This window comes from Hyposmocoma kahamanoa, unplaced genomic scaffold, assembly GCF_003589595.1.
Source record: "Hyposmocoma kahamanoa isolate Upper Pololo Valley unplaced genomic scaffold, ASM358959v1 232, whole genome shotgun sequence".
Classification (NCBI taxonomy): Eukaryota; Metazoa; Arthropoda; class Insecta; order Lepidoptera; family Cosmopterigidae; genus Hyposmocoma; species Hyposmocoma kahamanoa.
Genome location: NW_020653750.1, coordinates 21,509 through 42,306, shown reverse-complemented (window position 1 = coordinate 42,306; position 20,798 = coordinate 21,509). Strand labels below are relative to the sequence as shown.

The 20,798-nt window shown below is 36.8% G+C and overlaps 1 protein-coding gene across 1 annotated transcript in view; it reads left to right on the top strand.

Annotated features, from left to right (window-relative positions):
- Positions 1-247: 247 nt before the first annotated feature.
- Positions 248-20,798, top strand: part of LOC113228517 (cytohesin-1-like) — a gene marked incomplete at its 3' end in the record, with an annotated part of 36,774 nt that continues 16,223 nt past the window's right edge. Inside the window, exons 1-2 of the mRNA XM_026461855.1 lie at positions 248-424; positions 545-618. Coding sequence (XP_026317640.1) covers positions 346-424; positions 545-618 — 153 coding nt within the window. The remainder of the gene's footprint in view (positions 425-544; positions 619-20,798) is intronic.

Sequence of the window (20,798 nt, the reverse complement as noted above, 5' to 3'; positions counted from 1 at the left end):
TACAGAAAAACTTTAAGTAGAAACGACGCGCAGTTTATTTGTTTAGCTCTGTGAAAAGATATTTAATTCTGCTCGGTTGCATTACACATTAGAACATTTGAAATCGATATAAATGAAACCGGAGCGACACTAATGTCAAGGCTGCCAACATTTAAACTTCTGCTTAGAGATTGGCAAATATTTTTGACATTTCAAACCAGCCAATCAAAACATTGTGTTGCATTAGCTTTCGTTGTCATTGAGTCAGGCAAGCAATAGTAAATAAATATGGCCGCCAGTCAGTTATTTGTAACGATGTAAACTTTTGTTTATTATTGTCTAATACTCAAAATTGTTTAGAAAGAAATGATAAGTGAATTTGAAAACTTGTCCCTTGGAGGAAACAATGCTGCCAGTAATCATGGGGATCCATTTTCTCACACCGGTAATTGATGACTTTATTTTTGTAGACGTAGAGCCAGTTGTTTTCCAATTATAACATGACCTCAATGGCTTGGTTTTATTATCCACTATATTTATATGAATACTGCTCTGTTCGTTTCAGAGCTGACACAGGAGCAACAGAAGGTTTTAATAGATATCCGTCGTCGTAAAACAGAATTGCTTCTTGAGATCCAGGTGAGCAATTTATTTTTCCTAAGACAACACAGTACAAAAAACTGATTATATCTACCGAGTTAAGGTGGAGTCAACTTTGACGCATATTGAAGTTGTACAGAAGGCAACAAACTTGTTTATAAAAAATGGTGTAAACGTTATCTACTTTATATTACACCATTAAAGAGTGTAAAAGGTATTGTAAAAGTGGATTAAAAGAATCTGCTTACATTCTATAGTTTCTGTCTGGAAGGCATCACCAATAGTGGTTGATAAATTTTATTATTGACATAATTTTGTATTTTCGCGTTAAATTGGAAAAATGATAAAAATAAATAAACCTGCATATTTGGTTTATGCCATAAAACAGTGATAACAACAAAGAATACTTAATTACTTTATGAAGTCGAAATAAAATTATGAATTTAATTTTTAATATTGATGTAACCAATTTAAATTTGAAAGCTAATTTCCACAGAACATTTACAACTTCTGTAACAAAGACATTTTGAGGAGAATTCTGTGACTAGTATTCTGCTTGTTGCTTATTGGGTACCACCCTTTTATGATTTCTAGTAATTATTATAATAAATATATTGTAAAAATATTATAAAAAATATGGTTATAGTCGCCAATATCCAGTTGTCCCTTTATTCGTGAATGTATTGCGTTTGGAAGGTAGACATACATAAAATTTATTTTTGTCAGCGAATATAGGTCTACGTAATTTTTCTCTTCCCTTCTGTCACATCTTAATCTGTAACTATGACCATAACCATTTATTGCATTTGAGGAATATACACCTCATGGAAATGCATGTCCTTGATGCATGCTATACATCTAGGACAAGACTTTTGATGCATATTATTTTTTTCTTATCTTATATTACAGTACTATATAATATTTTATTATGAAATAAGAATAAAGTAATGACATGGCGTCGCGATCAGGCTTGAAGTTTTTGTAATACCTTTCATTTTGTTTTGTTTACTCATTTGAACAATCAGGACCCACCTTTTGTTGTATTTCTTATACCAATTTTAAAGACAAGCTGTATGTTTTTACTAATTTTGCAACAGAAATATCAGATTCTTATATGTTTTTTACTAGAGGAGACGAGGCTCTCAGGGTCGTATTCTAGAACTCTACTCAATGCTCAAGTCAGGATTTGAGTATGGTTTAAAGCACTCGAAATCATACTCAAGTCCCTGCCATTAGGGTCGTATTTCCAATGCTTGTGTTTCCAGTGGAATCCTGACTTGAGCATTGAGTAGAGTTCTGGAATACGACTCTAAGAATTGTCACTGATTACCTTTAATAATGGTCTAATCATTGATGTCATAGAATAATATTCTTAACATGATTTAGAATTTTAGTGTTTCTCTAAGAATAACCAAAAGGTTGTCAACCTAGCTTTGGATTGTAGCCATATGAGAAATATTTTTTGAATTCCTTAAACTGAGAGCAAAACAATTCATGTCAAAATGGAATACTGGTATCAGCACATCAGTGTCCAAAACTAATTTAATACCAACTTTTAACCCATTGACTGCCAGCTACACATTAATACGTAGCTAGCATCCATAGCAGAGGCCGACCACGCATTAATATGTACTACTTCCCTGACAATTTAAAAGAAATCTATGCCATTTGGCGTACAGGACTGTGCGGTTTAGTATACTATGGCGCCTGAAATAAAACACGAAATAAAAATGTAGTAGGTTTATTATTTCTAAATACTTAAAAATTACAAAAATCAAAGGCACTTTGAGACAAATACTTACTTTAGTAATGAGATCATTTGCAGTTTATTAATTACTTTCAGCATAAACGTTCACTTTTATAACAAGCAACTCTAATAATTTTGTACAAAAATTAAATGAAGTAACTTCTTCCGTCATTCAAAATTATGCAATATGGGGATGGGTGTGATAAATTTTGAAACAATTTACCACACATAAGGCAAGCTTCTCTGGGCAAATAGCACACACAAAAATTGACTCCTTTCGTGTCTTATTTTTGGTGGAAACAAGGCAAGGTTTAAATAGAACTGTCTTTTTAGCAGCATTTTTCTAGATACTGAAAATTTTCTAGTGGGATACGAGTACTCAGGGGGTTAGGTTTCATACGTCTAGCACAAACTGCTGGCGATCGATGGGGAAGCCGTAAAGTTTCGGGTAGCATCCCGTCCAGTCCCCATCGTCTGACGAATCGTCTTCATACAGAATCCTGACAACTTCGCTTTGATTTTGCGGTCGTAACGGTGTAGAAGTACGACGACTTTGTAAAATACGACGACTCGATTCCCATCCGCGCGGCATGGCGATAAATCACACTAATTACATTAATGTCATTGCGCATGTGACGCAACAATGACAATAGTCAAAAAGTAGCTGCATATTTGGCGAAAGGGGGAGCGCGAGGGACGTCTTTGTTGAATCCAGGAGAAAGCAAGATAGCTAACTAGCTTTTGCTACTCGAGGCGCCGTCCGTACGTTTTTTGCGTATACGCAATGATTGGCCTCTTAAAACAAATTTTATACGTAGTGCCGTGGTGGTGGTGGTGGTGGTGGTAGTACGCAATATTACGTATATGGGCATCGTCAGTAGGATTTTAATTTTTAGTGCCGAGTACGCGTTATTCCGTAGAAGGCCGTTTGTATGGTGGTCACCGATTTCGGTTCGAAGACTACCTTCGGCGAATGAACCAGTTTTGAAAACATTTATGGCACTCCTCCGTGACAATCTTTGAAACATATTTTTCATACTCTTTAGAGCCTCTTTAGGTGATGAAAATCGTTGACCGCGTAACTGGTTCTTAATTTTTTGAAATAAATAAAAGTCACAAATGCCAAGTCGGGACTGTATGCGGGATGGCTCATAAGGTGAACGTTGTTCACCTTGAAAGATTCATTTGTCTGTCTGGCCGTGTGAGAACTGGCACTATCGTGGTGCAAGATACGGCGTTTACGGTTATTTTTACGGAGTTTGTCAATAACTTCCGGCAAACAAATGGTCGTGTACCAATCACTATTCAGGGTGCAACGATTCTCCAAAGCAACAGTAGCCACGTGTCCAGTTTTATTACAAAAAGAAGCAATCATCCGCTTAGGGGCACCTTGCACGCGCGCCACTTTGGTTGGTTTCGGCTCATCTCGAAAGACCCATACGCTCGAATGCTATGTTGTTTTGGGATCGGAACTATAAATCCATATTTCGTCACCTGTTCCTATGTCCCACACCAAATTTGACGCCCCTTCGTTGAATCTGGTAAGCATGGCAGTGTCCCAAGTGACGCGATCCATTTTTTGAGCCTTAGTCAAATTGTGTGGGATCCACCGAGAGCACAGCTTTTTCACACCCAAATGTTTGTATGGTATTGATTGTATTTGACTCATGCCTATGCCTAAAGATGCCCGAATCTCATGGTATGTCACATGCCCGTCTTTATTGATGATACAGCGCACAGCATCGATGTTTTTGTTGTTCACAGCAGTGGACGGGCGATCATCATGAAATTCGTCACTGAGATTCACACGGCCGCGTTTGAATGCTGCAAACCAGCTATAAATAGTCGTCTTGCATGGTGCTTCATCGCCAAAAGCAGTTTGAAGCCGAGCGAAGCTCCGCTGAGCTGTTAAATTACACATAAAGTCGTAGAAAATCATACTACGAAAATTTTCACGAGTTACATCCATGGTGATGTAGACAATTAATTTCTAAAATGACGCCACAATGTAAAAACAAGTGACAGTCAGATGAAACAAACTTATTCTACAGCCAAAGAGTTCTATTTTCAAATGTTGTAATTACTTTTTAAATATTGTTAATGTAAGTGGTCAGTTCCGGAAACTTATAGTGCGCCCTAAGTATTAAATTTTTCCTTTTTAATATCAAAAATGTGTATATTATTCACCTATACATACACATACGTATAATTTGCGTATACTAATATGCTGTCCAATTTGCTGTAATGCGGATTTGCACACAATTGTACTGTAATACTGTGTTGCGCAATAAAGAATTTTTATTTTGTATATGCATGCATTTTAACTTATTCGTCAATTTATGGGGAATAATATTTTATGGGGAACTGCACTCTATACAATGTTACAATAAGAATAATAATAAATTACAATAAGATTCCGGAGAATATAATTATTAAGATTTTCATTTCCTAAGTTTAAAACTTACATTAAAAGTATAATAATAATAATAATAATAACGCACACACGCGACATGGCCCCGCACTAGGGAAACCCTGTGTCGCGGGTGCCATGGACACACATAGACAACCACAAATAACACCCAAACTCACGAGAGAAATAAATGTAGGCCATACAAATATTTCTCCCGACCCGGGAATCGAACCTGGGACCTCTGCGTGGCAGTCCGGCATGGTAACCGTTCGGCCACGGAGGCAGTTACCTATGGAATAAATGACCTATGGAATAAATTTCCTATGGAACATTTACTTATTTTATTACCTATGGAATAAATGATTATTTGACTTTGACTTTGAAATAATTGTGAACGCAATTTTTAATACTTCAAAAATTATATGTATATTGCCTGTAGAAGTAATAACCAGAGATTTTCAGAACCCCATTTTTATTACTAGCATACCAATCACAATAATGTTACATGAAATTGCAAGCACATGATACTTTCTACCCAAGTATTAAATAGGTAATGAGTATATATATTAAATAAGTATTAAAAAAAAAATTAATACTGACAATGATAGTAATAATAACCTAAGGATTTGAAACTGTTTTGTTTGATTTCGCTTGATTTATTTAAATTGTGTAAACCACTAGGTGCATTCACATTTCATAGAAGCATTTAACCGTTTAAAAAGATCGTAAAACCTTAGGAGTAATAAGAAACCAACCACTTTAACAGAAAATAAAGAGCACCCTCATGGCCATTTCATTGAGTAGGGCGGCGGCGGCGGGGCGGTGCGACCGATCTGACGTAGGCCGTCAATGCCCAGCCAACCCGGCTTACTACAACCGAGAGGTAGTAAGTCAGCCAGTAACCGTTGTACCGCGACGCGGGGGAGTCGCGTCTCGCGCTCTTTGGACTTTTATTGTCACTGACTGTACTGCACACATTCTTCTCTTACCCACAGTGTTGTGATACTCTTTCAGTGATAGTTTAGGACAAGTGCACGTATAAATTGTAAGGAAGCCATTCACGTCGTGTGTAGTGTAGTGTTCTACAGCCTGTAAGTTTTCGAGTGATAAGGCTGATAAGTGGAAATCGCTATGACTCCGTCGTCGGTCACCTATTTTTTTATATTATCTACTTTGATAGATCTTCTTTTGACCAAAAATCACGAGTAATGGGATGTATTTTTGTGAATTTATTATTTTCTACTTCCTACCAGATCTCACTAGTCTTGTTCGACGCAGTATATTTGATTGTATATTGTACACGTTTCCTTAAAATTTTATCCTTAAAACTTAGTCATAATTTAGTATAATGTGTTCATCATTGAACGTTCTGAACGACTCTTTGACGTAATTAAATGTTATTTATGTACGATATGTGATAAATAATTGATATACTTCAGTATTTATACAATGTTTATAAGACCACGTTCTTACACTAGTTAACCTTTATGAATTGCTAATTCTAAATTGTTAAGGTCTTGCAAATTAATCATGGTAGGTTCGGCTTGAAACAGTAACGTCATACCATACATAGCTGGTATATCCCAACCACATATTAAAAATATAAATGTACACAGGTTTTGTTCAATGAACAAAGTGGTAAATAAGAAGTTCTGGAAATGACATTTCATTATCCACAAAAAGAACTTGCGCTCCTCGGGATGAAAAATGTTTGTGTACATTATTGCCTTGGAAGTCACTATTCTTAAAAAAACCTATTTATAAAACCTCGGAAAAACTTTGGCGTGGAAAAGTAAATCTTGTAACGTTTACATGATTTGTTTTGTCATCCATCAATAACGTCGTAGGGTCAATATTGACGAACGATAATGACCTCTTACTAAGTGGTAATTTTATCTAGTTGCTATAATTAATGGCATAATAAGCAAATTACTTACATGTCTTCAATTCTCCCAAGCAGTGAAATACGTATGAAAACTGCAAATAGAATATTTTTAGTCCTTTATGTATATAAATTTATGTAAATTTTATTTATAAGTCATTCATGAAAACAGTATAAAATGGGATTATTTGGCTCCGACTGTAATATTTTTAATTGGAAGTTGGTACTGCGGCACTCTCTGGAATCGCACAATGTTGGCAGTTCATCAGTTTTATCTGCATCCTCTGCCGCTTCCGCAGTGTACACAATGTTGTGATAACAAAGTATCATGTCCAGACAAACAAGACTCGTCCCATGTAAATAAAATAAATCTTATGTCTTATCTTCTTATCTTCTTCAGTTAGGTCTGGTCGAATATCTTTCTTCATAAGACAAATTGTTTCAGTATGTTTGGCGATTTCACTCATAATAATAATATTGATATTATTATTGTGTACATTGTAATACGATTTTAAAGTTAGCGATAATGCAGATGTGACGAGGGCCTCGTCACAAAAACGTAGAGACAGATAAGCGGCCCATTTACGTATATTTGTCAGTGTGCCAAAATTCGGTAGCGCCCGTGGCTGTCTTCAGTCGAGTGCGTTCCTTAGCGGGAAGTGTATGGCGTGCAATGTGTTTCCATATTCGCCTGCTGTGCGAGGCGCTTTGGTGGCCGCTGCTGGTTCGCCTCGCCCACTCCATGCGAACCTACGACGACGACTATGATCAGGTGTGTCATTAAGGAAGCTTTTTGCACTGCGCATCCAATTCGTGTAGCTTCACCCGCTGTGTTTAGGAAAATATTAGTACTTACGTTCTGAGGGTCACAACGACGACGTGCAGTTATACCTGATTTCCACTTTATTTTTGCTTCGTACCATGCATTTTATTTTACCAGTTGTGGGCTTATAGGTAAACAAGTACGCGAAGCTTTGCTTGACTAATTTTGATATATACGAGTGGTTTGCGCCCGCGGTTTGTGTTGGAGTGTGATGAGCTGTGCTCGCTGGCACCTGGAGTAATGTTTATCAAAGCGGCGCCGGGACCGGCCGAAGAGGAGCGCCGCGGTTCAGTTTCGAATTGGTTTTCGTCACTAAGACGAGGTGGAAGACGTAAGCGAGAGGAGAGTGCGGTATCATCAAATTACGGCTCGCTGGGCAGGCGGAAGGATGGTACGCAGTCGCGTGGCAAGGCGCGCTCCGCGTGGGATCTCACCACTGTATCTAGACTGGTCTGTATATCGTACAATGACAATCCTAATATAAAGTTATATCTCGTGATACACAAAGGACACATTGGTGCTGGAGACTCTCTTGGCTGTCATCCAAATACGTTGGATCGATCACGCTATTCGAGTCTGCGTGCAGAATAATAACTGCTCAAATCCTTACATATTACCGTATCTACACTGTTTAGTATTTACATGTAGTTTTTAGTTAATTTGTTTTCTATTTCATATGTACCAGTTCTTAAATTAGACGCTCGATGTTGTTTTTATCATCGATATCGCATGATAAGCTTAGTGAAAATTGTGGGGAACTTACACCAATCGAAATGCTGTTGCTAGATTTCATTTTACACATAGATAGTGTATGTATGTACCTACATGAAAACAATAATGTATTTTTCTCAGCTAATATTTGTGTTAACACAGCTAAGGCTTTTTGAGTGTCTAACTAGCTTTAACTAATTTTAATTATAAATATTCCATTTCACACAGTTCTTTATTTTGTTGGAAGAAATAAAGTCGGCGAACGCTAAGACTTCATAGCCAACTACCGTATTTGTGCGTAATATTTCATAACTACCATTATTATATTGTGACCACTGCGACTACTAACGCCCGTGTAAATGTGTACCTGGACACTTATGAGGGGAAAAACCCTCTGTGGACAATGTTACATGATAGTCACTTGAAAGGTTTATGTTTATATGTTTAAGTAATACCATTGTCTAATATACACCAAAAAGCTTTTCGTTTGTATATCAAATTCAATACTTAAATTTATTCATATTTTTGTCTCTCCGTATTGAACACTCTTTGAATCCCTAACACAGTGTAGGTATATTAACTGTTTTAATAGTCATCGTTTACACACACTGCCGCCACATACAACATCGGATGTCATCGATTTGAGGTCAAAAAAATGAAATTATTAGCCACACAGAACTTTTCTTATTTTAAGGTTGCTACATTTATCAGCAAGCATCAGCACCGAAGTCGAACTATACTCTAGTTTTATTATGGATGCGTACGAATAAAGCGCTTGACGAAAACGTCACATACAGAACCCGCATTGTGCATTGACGCGGCCGCCTCCGCCGCCTCCGTGGCCGAACGGTTACCATGCCGGACTGCCACGCAGAGGTCCCAGGTTCGATTCCCGGGCCGGGAGAAATATTTGTATGGCCTACATTTATTTCTCTCGTGAGTTTGGGTGTAATTTGTGGTTGTCTATGTGTGTGTCCATGGCACCCGCGACACAGGGTTTCCCTAGTGCGGGGCTGTGTTGAGTGTGAGCGTTATTATTATTATTAATTTTGTATCCTTAGAAATGTAGTTTTAAAGATTTATTGATTTACAGTTGCATTTTCGTTCGATCATCATATTTTATTTCGAAAATTTGAGAGATAATACAAAAAACATGTTTAAAATATGACATGCCGGGCGCCTTCGGTTCTGAATCATCGCTTAATCTGATAATGATAACACACACTTCACGAAGCGGTTGCAATAGCGTTCTGTGCCTCTACCATGAGTTTTCAATGTCAATTTTGTCGATAGCGACCGCCTAAAGTGTTTAATACAAAATGTTAGTTCTTTTCCTAATCGCTGGAGACGGTGTACAATTTTCCATACGAAATTGTCCAATATATTACGTGATCGCTAGTGAGAGTTGCTAGTGTAAGTTCATGGTAGAGGCATTGTACTAGATTCATAACTTATCGTAGTCACACAACACGCACCTTAAACAATACAAAAACATTAAACACAGACTACATCTAGGATATCAGACAATATTTACGTAACCCCATAATGCGCATGTGGGAACAAAAGGCTTCATAAATTGGCATCGACGCTGTATCAAATAACACATTCTACGTAGGTATAGCAAATTTTATAAAAGCAATCGAAACTTGAAGACGTATTGATCTATCGTGTTCGCTGTCACTGCATGCAAATCAGTTTTTGTTCTAAAATAAGCACTTCATTATTTCGGTTAGGTTTGTATGTCCCTGCGACTGGTGTATTTGAAGAATTTCCGCATTCTCAGCGTCCAACGAATGTGATTCATCGTAGAGTAAAAGTATATAATCTTGAATTCTTTAATGGTCGTATTCCAGAACTCTACTCAATGCTCAAGTCAGTCTTGAGTATAATTTAAAGCTTCAGAAATCATACTCAAGTCTTTGCCATTAGGGTCGCATTTCCCGTGCTTGAAATCATACTCAAGTCCTGATTTAAGCATTGAGTAGAGTTCTGGAATACGACCCTAAGACACGCTAATCGAAATTTGTTGCCTGTTTTTCAAGCGCAGGCCACACCGCGAACGAAGCTAGCTAACTTAGCTCACATAGTTGCATGCAACCGACTATGCCAGCTAAGGGAAGAAAATACGTAGTAAGTAGTGACTATGGATACGTGCTGTTGTGAAGGGCGGCAGAGGGGCGACGTATTTTGCATAGCTACCGGGATCATTGGTTTAGATCAGTTATAGTCGTCACCAAATAAGAGGCCACATTTGACAGCTAAAGAAGGCGATAGTATGTAACTTTGAATGCTATCAACGAAACAATAAACAAACAATTGTTAGCATAATTGAGTTTAAAAAAAATACATAAATTTTAATGCAACATTATATTAACACGACAAAACATATTTGAAGTACTGTTTTCGCACGAATTACAATATAAAATGCAATTTTGATGCCGAATTTCACCGAGTCACTTCGATTTCTCGGAAAAAATATTGCTTATTAAATATTAAAACAAAAATGTATAAAAATATGTGTATTTTAAATAATTATGTATATGACATCTCTGACCACACCTATTGCAAATAAATTTTTAATTTATCGAATTTATAAGAGCCCCGTACTCCTAGCCAGATTTGAATTTCCTTTTTTTTTTTGCAAATTTTGAATTGTCAACACTGATACCAATCCAGCGGCACCCGGAGTCCGTGCCTGCGCACCGCGCAGTCCTTCGCCATCTTGGAAGTTGACTGTGCGCTTGGTTATTTTTTATGTATTTTTCTTATGACTCGGCTTTGCTTTTGGACTGTTCCTGTTTTCTAAATTATGAACATTATTTAAGATTGTTTGTTGTTGATATCGACAACTTTTAACTAATTGCCAGTCGAATAATTGAAAATTCATGAAATCATTGGTTTCTTGGTAATTTAATCTTTTTATGTAGTTGTTTTATCGATGAACATACTTATTTACACTAAATTCCGTAATAAACCATTTATGAATATTATAAAATCAAAATTAAAAGAATTGGATACAATTCATCGGAATGTGGGACAATTTTACGAAAATGAGAGGAAATGCTACGGAATTGCAAGGAATTCTGTAAATGAATTGCTTTTAACAGAATTGCACGATTTGGTCTTTTAGGCCTCCTGAACAACAATGAACCGAAAAATAATCTAAACAATTACAAACTCTTAAAATTCTAAAAATCGATTTGTCGTGAAAATCGTATAACGTGATTACCGATATGATTAGTCCACATCCCTATTCGCGTCGCGATGACAAATGTCAAATGTGGCCTTTTATTTGGTGACGACTTTAACTCGGTTATCTTAGTTCGCGGTGTGAACCGAAGTATGAAAAGATACCCCGGCTACGTGAGCTAAGCTAGGTTAGTTTCGTTCGCGGTATGACTTGCGCTTACAATACTGCGATTCCTACACGGTTCATCGCAACTCATTTAAATTTCCCACTGCTGAGCACGGTTCTCCTCCCGGGCGAGGGTTTAGTCGATAGTCCGCCAATCAAGTAATCTGTGGTCACGCTGACCCAATGTAGGTTGGGGACTTGACACGTTTTCCGAGAGTGGTAAATTTCAAATTAATTTTCGCTCATAAATTCCGAAAAACTCAGATGTGCGAGCCCGGATTCGTACTCACAATATCTGTTTGGGAGGCGGTAGTCTAAATTATTAGGCTACTACGGCTGTTTTGGTTTTACGGTACTTTTATACGACTATAGATATTAAAGGCGGAATGTGATTTTATCGTATATGGCGTGTTTTTCCATGTTTCTTAGCAGAACCTAAATTAGCGTATGTAGCCTATTTTTATGAAAAATGTAACGTCTGAAATAACGCAATTAAGATTCGTCTACAAAATAAAAATCATGGGATATTATCGTGTATCAAATTAAAGAGCTATAACGGATAATTTTAAACATTTTTAACACGTGTGGCAACAATACATACATGTTGTTTATATTACGCCAAGATAAAGTCTATTAATTGATTTATGTGCAATAACTTTTGTTTGAGTCCATTTACCTATAATATGTTGTGCTGACCGCCTACCTGAATATTCGAGATGTATTCTACACCTTTGTTTTAACATTTTCACACGTTATTCAATATAAACAGACCAGTGTTACGAAGTGCATTGGTATTTTCACATACCGTGACTCACTGGTGTAAATAAAAGGGTATTATTACATGACGTGACTCACTAGGAAAATAAAAGAATTGCATAAAAGATTCGAAGGTGCAAAAAGTTCCCATCTATCTATTCTATGACCAATATATAATTTTGTTACCGTTAAAGAGAAAATGCCAGCGCTGTCATTCGCGCAAACATGAGTATTTGAACTAGATTCGCACAATATTAACACTTGTACCAAAATTCAAATAATGTGACTGAAATTCTCTTGCCTAGTTTGTAAGGCGTTATACTGAAACCTATTTTATCGGATCTAAGGGTCGTATTCCAGAACTCTACCCAATGCTCAAGTCAGGACTTGAGTATGATTTAAAGCACTGAAAATACTCAAGTCCTTGCCATTAGGGTCGTATTTCCAGTGCTTGAAATCATACTCAAGTCTGCTCAAGTCCTGAGCTTTGAGTAGAGTTCTGGAATACGACCCTCATGGTCGTACAATCACGTATTTTTTTCACATAAATCACCATTTCGGCCCTGCCTACCTACCAGAGACGTGAGACGTAGCGAGGCAGTGTGCGAGAAAAAATCCACCAATAGGATTACTTCATTTTCCTAGCCTCGCTTAGCGCAGTTCCCGTGGAAAAGGAGTAGCTGAGCTAAGTATTTGTACATATAAAATAGCGAGAAATGTGTGCGAGAAACGCGGGCGAGAAATGTGTGCAAAACGGTGTAGGAAACTAGAGCTACTGAAAGTATGACACTGCCATATCGCCACCACTCACCCCACCACATCGTACCCAGTCCGCGCTTAGCTGAAAAGAGTTCATAACGCATTCTCGCACAGCTTTGGTGGATAACATCACACCGTTTCACAGCGCCGCTACACATCCTCGCACCGCCTCGCTACCTCGCACATCTCTGGTGGAAAGGCAGCCTTACAGGTGGCGGCCGATTGAATTAGATCCGGAAAAAAAATTGTTACATTTTTTATGTGTAACAATCGCGAAAACCTAAGGAATCTATTATATGATCAAATTCTACGTTTCGCACTATTGCCGATATTGCATTAGATACATGAAATTAACTTGTGAACGAGGTGGTTAACATTGACACCGTTATTTCGTCGAGTTATTACCCAAAGTAACGCTGAAAGTGTGGTTATATTAACTTAGTCAAAAGAGAATATTTTAGGCTTGCAAATGACCTGGCAAACAATCGCAAGATTATTCGTCATTACCCATTACGTGTTCGATTTGTGTTTCTTTGAAACAAAAGTAAGCAAAATAATTCTCGGGCATTTTTAAACGCCAGTAATCTTGGTAATTATTGTTTTTGCCACTATCTTGTAGTTTATGTACGTATTATCGCGTAGAGGTAAATTTACACTTTGAACACACATACTTAACTATGATACTGTTTTCTTGTGTCAAGCATGGTACGTCTATAAGTATATAGAAATGTTTACAAAGGTGTCTTTTCTATATTTCGCTAAATTAAATCAGGTATTTTTTGTAACAAAAATTTATTGTAATTGTTGGAACAACTTACATTGCAAAATATTTGCACAATGGGCCAATTGAAATTATTCTGTTCCAAGAATGAGACCTTCGACATCCGCATTGCGTTTGTCCGAAGTTCTAAACAGTTATGTAAACCACAATTTGCCAATTGGCTATGTTTCCGAACAATGTTACAGTAGCGGGGTGGTTGCTACGAATAGAGGTGACCTTATGGCATTCGTCTTATTTGCGTCAATTGTCAGTTATTATCCACCGACATTACCGCTGCACGCTCTAGATACGATGCTCATAAACATTCGTAATCGAATTTTAAAATCTGCTTGTGTCAGACATTACACACTGCCAATCCAATTTTCTTATTGACTTGCATTTTTACTTGAAATGGCTATCTTGTACATGTTTTGCCTAAATTAAATTTTACTGTAACATTGACGGTTTATTTTCTTAAAATATGTTTCCATCTAGTTAATATTATAAGTCAACTTATAACTGATTTGAGTACCATGTGAGTACTAATGAGTTCTGTTAGTTATTGCGTGACTCGGCGACAAATAACCTTTGTACATTGTCATGCGTGTGCAAATTTCTCGTGATCCACTTCTATACTTTGCATGTAACAGTCATAAATACAACCATAAATTGGGACACGCTTTACGGTGTTAATGAATTTTCTACTTTAAACCATGTGTATTTTATCTAATTTATGGTTTCCCGTGGGTTGCTCATATCTAGCTGATTGGAAACAGTTAATTAATCAAAGCGACGCGAACATAGTCACAAGCGTTGGATATTAAATAGGAATTAGAATCTTGACGCGAAGCAAACTGTCTAATGAGGGTGTTTAATTTAAGACATTTCAATCGGCGCGTCAGCTAATAGTCTCGAACGTCAGAACGGGAGCACTCCCGGAATAGCATCCATCAAGACGAGGGTCGAGGGGGGTGCTTGACCTTGCAGGGGGTGAGACGGGCAGGGCCTAGTCTGCCCTGCTCGGTCACTGACTCGCCAGACTGGTTTTGCTTGTATAGCAGTGTTAACATTCACGAGAGTTAACGCAAATAAACATATTGTACTAATTTAATATGATATATGTATATGTAGTTCTTCGATGCCTTACTATCTTATATTTACAAAATATTTAAGATGTATAAATTATATGTTTATTTTCAATTGTTTGAAGAAATTTAATCAAAGTGCGTAACTTTTTTTAAAGTTACAAGACAAAGATGACACTTAACATGTTCGTCTTGGGTAACATCAACGCTGGTCACGCAACACTTGACTTTTGATGTACTAAGAAATGTATACCGTCTTGAAAAAAAGTGTTAAAGTTTACGTTCCCACTCTGTATTAGTAAAATTTTCATAGCATATGATATTGTGTAAGAAAGTAAATGAAAATCAGTGTTAAAGTATTTACTTTAAAAAAAACTCAACATTTAATACAAAAACTAAAACACACTAAGAAATTAGGCAAAAGTTTTGGTTTATTTTGCGCTGATGAAAATCTGACCCGTCGTATAACAAATTATAACATTTCGATTTGGGTCTGAACTGAACGTGTTAAGTCACATTTCGAATCATTACACGGACGAAAATAATTGTTTGTGTGTATAGTTAGGTCATTTCAAGTACATGTTATGTTTTTTCAAACTGGGCTTCCTGGTGCAGTTAATTAAGATGCCAGATTTCTTTCAACATTTTCTAACTTTTTCAAAGTGATTTCTCTTGTAGCCACAGCAAGCAGTTCTACGAGAACAAGTATAGTGAGTTGATACGCGATGTTCAGCGCAGATTACTGCTGCTTCGTCGACATTAACATTTAAAGTGGTGAAATTATTTTTTCGGATCTAATTCACTGACTGATGTCAGCCGTGACCGTTTGAAAAACAAATATACGCGATTTAGATCCGTGAAAATAGTTTAATTTCCTTTGTTTAACAATCGCAAAAACCTAAGAACTCGATACTTAGGTGGTGATAACCACTGTTAACATTTAAATCTCATGTGTTGAATTCCTAAAGTCGCAAAAAAGGTTAAAAAATATACATCTTCATTCATGATGAATAGGATACATTCTGACGGGCTGGTATTAATTAGTCTTTTATCCAACCGACAGTCGTATTCGTCATACAATAAGGTGCCTACTGATTTGCTAGATCTTCTGTCGGTCTACAAAAAAATACGATAGCTAGCGTTTGTTTCTTACACTTGTACTCAGTTTTGTCTGATCAGTGATCACGCATGTTGATCGAAAATAGATACGTTATAAATCGTCTGTTGCTCACAAATTAACTCGCTTTGTTTGATCACACGTGTCCATCGCCAAAAAATCGAAATCTGTTTATGCGTTTGTTCCCAAAATATCATTCATTCCTTATTTATTAATACAGTTTTTTTCGAGAAACCACAACGATTTGCTACCGACTAAGTTTTCTCCGTCGAATACAAAACTAGCTTGTTGATATTATCTTAAAGAGGGTCTCTTACTTGCCCGTGGCTACCGTTGACAGTTGTACGTGATGTGACTGTGACATTTGGTCAAATGAAATATACAAGTAGCATCTCAACAGATACACTGTATTGTGTAAACAAACTGGCGTCGTATTGTTAAAAACTAGAGACCAATTTTTACATATTTAAAAAGTAATTACAACATTTGAAAATGGAACTCTGGCTGTAGAATACAGTTTGTTTCATCTGACTGTCACTTGTTTTTACATTGTGGAGTCATTTTAGAAATTGGTTGTCTGCATCATCATGGATTTAACTCGTGAAAATTTTCGTAGTATGATTTTCTACGACTTTAAGTGTAAATTAACAGCTCAGCGGAGCTTCGCTCGGCTTCAAACTGCTTTTGGCGATGAAGCACCATGCAAGACGACTATTTATAGCTGGTTTGCAGAATTCAAACGCGGGCGTGTGAATCTCGTTGACGAATTTCTTGAAGGTTGCCCGTACATTGCTGTGAACAACAAAAACATCGATGCTGTGCGCTGTATCATCAATAAAGACGGGCATGTGACATACCATGAGATTCGGGCATCTTTAGGCATAGGCATGAGTCAAATACAATCAATACCATACAAACATTTGGGTGTGAAAAAGCTGTGCTTTCGGTGGATCCCACACAATTTGACTAAGGCTCAAAAAATGGATCGCGTCACTTGGGACACTGCCATGCTTACCAGATTCAACGAAGGGGCGTCAAATTTGGTGTGGGACATAGTAATTGGTGACGAAACATGGATTTATGGTTACGATCCCAAAACAAAGCAGTAATCGAGCGTATGGGTCTTTCGAGATGAGCCGAAACCAACCAAAGTGGGGCGAGTGCAAAGTGCCTATAAGCGGATGATTGCTTCTTTTTTTAATAAAACTTGACACGTGGCTACTGTTGCTTTGGAGAATCGTTGTACCGTGAATAGTGATTGGTACACGACCATTTGTTTGCCGGAAGTTATTGACAAACTCCGTAAAAATAACTGTTAACGCCGTATCATCTTGCACCACGATAATGCCAGTTCTCACACGGCCAGACAGACAAATGAATTTTTGAAGGTGAACAACGTTGCCCTTATGAGCCATCCCGCGTACAGTCCCGACCTGGCACCTTATGACTTTTATTTATTACCAAAAATTAATACCCAGATACGCGATCAACGATTTTCATCACCCGAAGAGGCTGTCGAAGGGTATGAAAAATAGTTTCAGATATTGTCACGGAGGAGTGGTATAAATGTTTTCGAAATTTGTTCATTCGTATGAAAAAGTGCATTCACGCTAATGGAGAATATTTTGAGAAACAAAATATTCTCCATTAGCGTGAATGCACTTTTATTAAATTCATTTCGACTCATCCGTAGAACAAAGATCTATGAGAGATATGAGTCCGAAAGCTTTCATATTACTTTTGTAATATTTTTAGTATGGTAGCAATACTTACTTATCTTCAAATTTATCTCTCGGGTGTAGGTAAAAGTATCACATATCTGTATATCAAATCAAGTAGTAAACTCAGCTCGGCTATGAAGAGCCATTTTCTCCCTCAATTCTCAGAGGGGTGGTGATGGTAATATCAACAAAATTACTTTCATGTTGCAACCTACTCTACCTAAACGCTTTGTACAACAAATTGCATTATATGTATATATATCATATAATCATCATTTGTACGATATCTCTGAGAGAACTGAGAAGACTTTTCAATTATATCTTAACATTTATGTTGTTTCGGATTAAACTCTATGGTTGACAATTAAAGCATTATATTATAAAGTAGTCTGTTGTGTAAATGATACGCGACAAAAGACGACCACTTCAAATGTTATCCTATCGAGGCGTGAGGCAACAGCTTGTGGTAGTCTCACAGGGTGGGCAAATGCGTCGCTAAGCCCGCTAAACACGCTTATATTGCGAGAACACCCCAAGAATATTGGTTTAGGAACTGTATTTTTTTCTCCCTTTTTTGCGCGCCTTTTGCTAGCTTGTGATTATGTGCAAAAGGTTCCATGACCGTCCTTAGTTTGTCATTCAGGCTGAATACGCGCTGGCACAAAGGCTTGATATTAAGCTTATTGCCGCATATTCCGTCTTTGCACTACTCTTTTTGTAAACGGAAAAGACGTATTTCCTCTTACTAATTATCAGTCTACTTATAGATTACCCTCATTGTCTTGTCTGAAATTAGGAACAGTCTTAGTCTGTTTTCTATTTACTGGCGTCTTTGAATTGTCAGCTTCCCCATCATGATCTTGCAGGTTAATGTTATATCTATGACCTCTCGCTATTTTTGCAATTTAAGGTTACTCGTTGTTATAATAGGTTCCAATTTGTTTGAAAATATTGCCTAATAGAACAAATAATTATTTTTGAATTATCTCCAAATCTTCGCATCCTTACCAACGTACCTATGCCAACACTTGGTATTAGCTAGACTAATTACTAATTACAATTTACGTTTATAACCGTGAAAAAAGCATGGTGACGTATCGTTTGTTATGTTTACGCAATGTGGTTTATAAAATTAGTCTACCTGTATTCATTTTGGTATCGGATTACCAAGTCTTTGCATATATGAAGCAAAACATCTATTGTACACAGACAATGCCTTGATAAAATGTTTGCACAGAACTGAACATGTTCGAACTATATGATAGTCGTTTTTACTGTATTTTTTGTTGTCAAGCATAACGTAGCTTTTAAAAACTTTTTAAGATAAATCTCTACACAGTTGACAATACTCAAAGTGGGTGAATTTATTTTGGTATATTTTTTGTTTCAAGTGGCGCGATAAAGAAGCCATGTGGTTGGACGTGTGTAGTGTAACCGACCACTGTCGTTTATGACGTCCCTGACCGTGAATAAATCTTACACACACTCTTGCGATTTTTTATTTACATCCCTGGCTTTTGCTTGATTACAATCCCGAGTAGAAACAATTAAGTATTATTAAATTAGTTACATACTGTTACCAGGTACCTACCCAAAACGTGTTTCAAAAATAGGGTTATTTATAAATGTATTGAAAATTACTTTAAAAACTTTTGCTTATTGAGTATTGCGCGTCGTGTGAAATCATTCATTCGGTCGGTGCTTTTAATTTGAGTAACTCAGTTGCGCAATGTTATACAAATGCAAGCGTTTCATCAAGACTAATTTCAAGCCAATTGCGAATGTTATTTAATAGCAATTCGACGGCAATAGTGCTCTGGTCAAGTGGGAAATATTATTCTCTTCATTTCTCACGTCTAGTATAAATTGTTATTATTTATTACAAAATGCCTTTGTTGAGGAGTCTTTCTTTGATAACTTTACATGCATTTAACTTCGTTATTTGAATTCGATTTTTTACTACATATATTATAATTAGATGGTGTACTAACAAAAATAATAAAGATCTCTCCTTTCTTAATTTAAATAATTTACTATTATTATTACATTTTAAAATAAAAGTCACATTTTACTGCAGAGTTGTTTTATATTCAAGTTGTAGCTGTCTGATACACAGTTTGAATTTGGATGAGCTTTTATATTATTAGTGTTTAGAATCCCATTTATGTTTAATGATGTTTAATTCTGTGGGGGCGTTGGCCGTGGACTTTGCATGTGTTCCCGCACATCCAGTTCACATACGCACTGCCTTATTAGTCCCTAGAATGTTTTGCTTGTTTTTTGCCGGGTGTCCTTTATCGACGTATTATATTGTCATAGGACATCGCACTTATTTATTTGTAGGAAGACGCATATTCCTTTCGATTAAACTCAATGGTTACAAACAAAGCATCATGGTTTTAGTGTTTGCTTGACTTTTTGTTCTTTTATTCAAGGTTATTTTATTGGTAGGTTATTTTCATTTGTCTCTCCCGTATTTGATTGTGGCTCTAAAACATTGACACGTCTGTTTATTTGATTTTCATATTTTTCTTTAACAAGACAGCGTGCTCCTTAACCTTTGTTCTGTAAGAATTTTAGTTTATTTAACAATAGCATAAAAACAAAGTGTCAATTATTAGGAAACAGATTCTCTTTTATGTTCAGTTGACTTTGAGGTCGACTGTCGAATAGCTTAACGGAGCGCGTGGAACAGGTTGTGTTTAATGAATGTTAGCGAAAGTGGAGTTTTAATGATTCAATATAACCAATATTGGTTTTGTTTTCAAATATTTGTTGTTTGATATTTGTCTTATATTAAACTTCTCGGCTTATCTATGACTTTATTGTTGCCACCCTGAACTTAGCTACTGTCTTGTGTTTGTGTAATCACAGACACAAAACAAACAGGAAGAAATAAAGTTTAAGGGTCGTATTCTAGAACTCTATTCAATGCTCAAGTCAGGATTGCACTGGCAACACAAGCACTGGAAATACGACCCTAATGGCAGGGACTTGAGTATGATTTCTAGTGCTTTGAATCATACTCAAGTCCTGACTTAAGCATTGAGTAGAGTTCTAGAATACGACCCTAAGAGGCGGTTGTGTTAAAAA